Genomic DNA, 2,574 nt, shown 5'->3' on the forward strand with positions numbered 1-2,574 from the left:
GGAGCATATGTGTGGGCAGGAAGGGAGTGAGCAGAGAGTAGAGTAGTTGTCGATTCTTGTTCTGTTTTCTGTGACTGTCTCCCTCACCCTCTCAGACTTTCAGTTGCGTGCGCTACTAAAGAGACGCGCTACCATGGAAACCAAACAATGGTGTAGCTGTATTAAAGTCTGAGTGGAAACAGTCCTGAGTAAATCAGATTTTGTCAGAAATCGGGAGAAATATGACCCCGGGAGGAAACCGGGAGAGGCCAATGAAATCGAGAGTCCCCCGCGAAAAGGGTTGGCAAGTATGCTTTCACACGCCTTACTGGACACACTATCATGCGCTATGGGATGCCATTGGTATATCAATCAAAGATATCGCACGGAACAACTCCTTCTCTCATGAGGTTTTGTTTACCTTGAGTCTTGGCAGGTCTTTGTTGGCCTGCTCCAGCTGAAAGCGCAGCTCCAGGTTCTCAGAGGCCAGATGGAGGTTCTCTTTTTGGAGGTCCTGGTCTCTCTGAGAGGGGGTGCCGGTGCCTCGTCCTGACGTCTATCACAAGGCAACAGAAGACACTTTATTAAAAGGCATCACTGCTATAAAATGAAGGGTGAATGCTCAAAAACAAAAGCTCTAGGGGTGGCGGTGACTCGGGGGATAATGCGCCGTCTACCAACGGGAGGGTAGGTGGTTTTGATCCCTGTCAACATCCTTGGGAAAGAAGCTGAAGCCCACGATGGAGAGGTGCTTGGAAAGTCCTAAATGAAATATAAGATAATAAAAAGGCTCTTGGGGATCACAAAACGTTCTCTACCTACACACGAGCAATGATGGCTTTTGTAGCATAACCATAACAGACAAGGCAATACGACGGCCACACACTAACAGCATATGACCACTCACTTTTAATAAAGGACTGCCGCAATGCTATCACACAACACTAGCTCTTGAGCGGAGGGACGACAGAAGCCTGCAGTACCTGGAGGTTTCTAACTGATCTGTTGTCTGCTCTCCGTGCACGCTCCTCTCTTCTCTCCAGGACCTCTGGGTGTTTCCTCTGGACGGAGCAGGGGTCCACATCTGGATCTGCTGAGCACGGCTGTTCGGCATTATCTAACTCGGTGACCCCGTTTGTAGTCGCAACCATTTCATCACTCAGCTCTGCCTGTTGCTCAGCTTCCTCTGGGTTTTCAATTTCCACATCAACATCATCATCATCATCTGTATCTCGGTCTCCTTCATCCTCCTTTTTCACGAGTTCTGCCTCACGATCTGACGTACCTGATGCTGGTCTTCCCGACTGATCCTCAGACTCAATTTCTTCTGTTTTATGTGTCTTTTCATTTCCTTCAACTTCAACTCTGGTTTTGTCTTCTTCCTTGTCTTCTGCAGCATCCTCTTCTCCCACGATAATGGTTTTGGTTTCTTCTTCAGCTTCCTGGGTTTGCTCTGTCTCCCTCTGTTGGTCCACATGTCGTCCCACGGCTTCAGGGCTCTCAGAGCGTCTGTATGACTCACCAGGATGCGGAGCTGCATTCCCTTCGCATGACTCGTCCGCGACATCAAAAGTGACAAGGCTAATCTCTCGCAAAGCCCCGGAGCAGGAGCTTTTTGACTTCACAGGCAATGAATCACATTTCATCCGGTGAAGAAGGAGAGAAAGAGATTAAAGAATGATGAATGAAGAGATAGGAGGGAAACACAAAATGGAACTGGGACAGATCGGACAGAGAGTGGAAAATGTCTTGTTCAGTGTGTGTGTGTGTGTATGTGTGTGTGTGTGTGTGTGTGTGTGTGTGTGTGTGTGTGTGTGTGTGTGTGTGTGTGTGTGTGTGTGTGTGTGTGTGTGTGTGTCTGTGTGTGTGTGTGTGTGTGTGTGTGTGTGTGTGTGTGTGTGTGTGTGTGTGTGTGTGTGTGTGTGTGTGTGTGTGTGTGTGTGTGTGTGTCTGTGTGTGTGTGTGTGTGTGTCAGAGAAAGAGAGGGCGATCGAGGTGCTTTGATGAAACCTATTGATTTTGATTTAGATGACTTCACAGCTAGCAAGAGATGAGAGATAAGCTGAAGTACAAACAGAAAGATAAGGGGGGAAAAAATCATTTCGGCAACATTACAAACCAAAGTGAGGAGAATCTGATTCAATTCAGGGGTTCAAATTGACTACGTCTCTGTTTCCAGCTACGAAGCACCAGAATAGCCTTATAGAATATAAACAGGACTACACAATTACTTAAGAAAATATGTAAATAGCAATATTGACTGCTGCGGGGTTTGAACTGCAATAGGAAGCAGTTCTTTAGGAAAGTATCAAAACAAAGTGCTCTGATGTTGTGCAGAAGAATCCCTTCGGCTACACATCTCGACACATTAGCATCTTATTTTCTCCGAGACGGTATTCATAACATATTGCTGCAGTTCTGAGGGATAAATAATGAGAGGCTGCATTTAAATATGTATGGTAATTCAACGTGCAAAAGTAACATCCTCAAGAGATATCTCAGTATGAGTTTTGGAGGTGGGAAGTAGTGGAGTACAAATACTTTGTTACTGTACTTAAGTACATTTTTCTGGTATCAGTACTTTTTATTTTGACT

General features: G+C 45.9%; 1 protein-coding gene across 2 annotated transcripts; it reads right to left on the reverse strand.

Annotated features, from left to right (window-relative positions):
- Positions 1-367: 367 nt before the first annotated feature.
- On the reverse strand, positions 368-1,779 carry LOC104940813 (centrosomal protein of 290 kDa-like). 2 transcript variants are annotated; one of them, XM_010765794.1, is made up of 2 exons: positions 963-1,779; positions 368-535 (listed from the first exon to the last, which is right to left on the reverse strand). In XM_010765794.1, exons 1-2 carry the CDS (start codon positions 1,623-1,625, stop codon positions 383-385), a joined length of 816 nt encoding a protein of 271 aa, XP_010764096.1. In that variant the 5' UTR covers positions 1,626-1,779; the 3' UTR covers positions 368-382. The 2 variants fall into 2 exon arrangements, with proteins under 2 accessions (XP_010764096.1, XP_010764095.1); XM_010765793.1 differs by having other exon boundaries at positions 368-741.
- Between the last annotated feature and the right edge of the window lie 795 nt (positions 1,780-2,574).

This window comes from Notothenia coriiceps, unplaced genomic scaffold (assembly GCF_000735185.1).
Source record: "Notothenia coriiceps isolate Sejong01 unplaced genomic scaffold, NC01 NC01_scaffold00002690, whole genome shotgun sequence".
In the NCBI taxonomy this organism is placed as follows: Eukaryota; Metazoa; Chordata; class Actinopteri; order Perciformes; family Nototheniidae; genus Notothenia; species Notothenia coriiceps.

What these genes read in the sequence shown, in the direction of transcription:
- LOC104940813 (XM_010765793.1), bottom strand. Translation starts at nt 1,625, where the DNA reads ATGAAATGTGATTCATTGCCTGTGAAGTCAAAAAGCTCCTGCTCCGGG. An exon ending in GATCAGTTAGAAACCTCCAG is followed by an intron (nt 742 to 962) that starts GTACTGCAGGCT and finishes TATTTCATTTAG; the next exon opens with GACTTTCCAAGCACCTCTCC.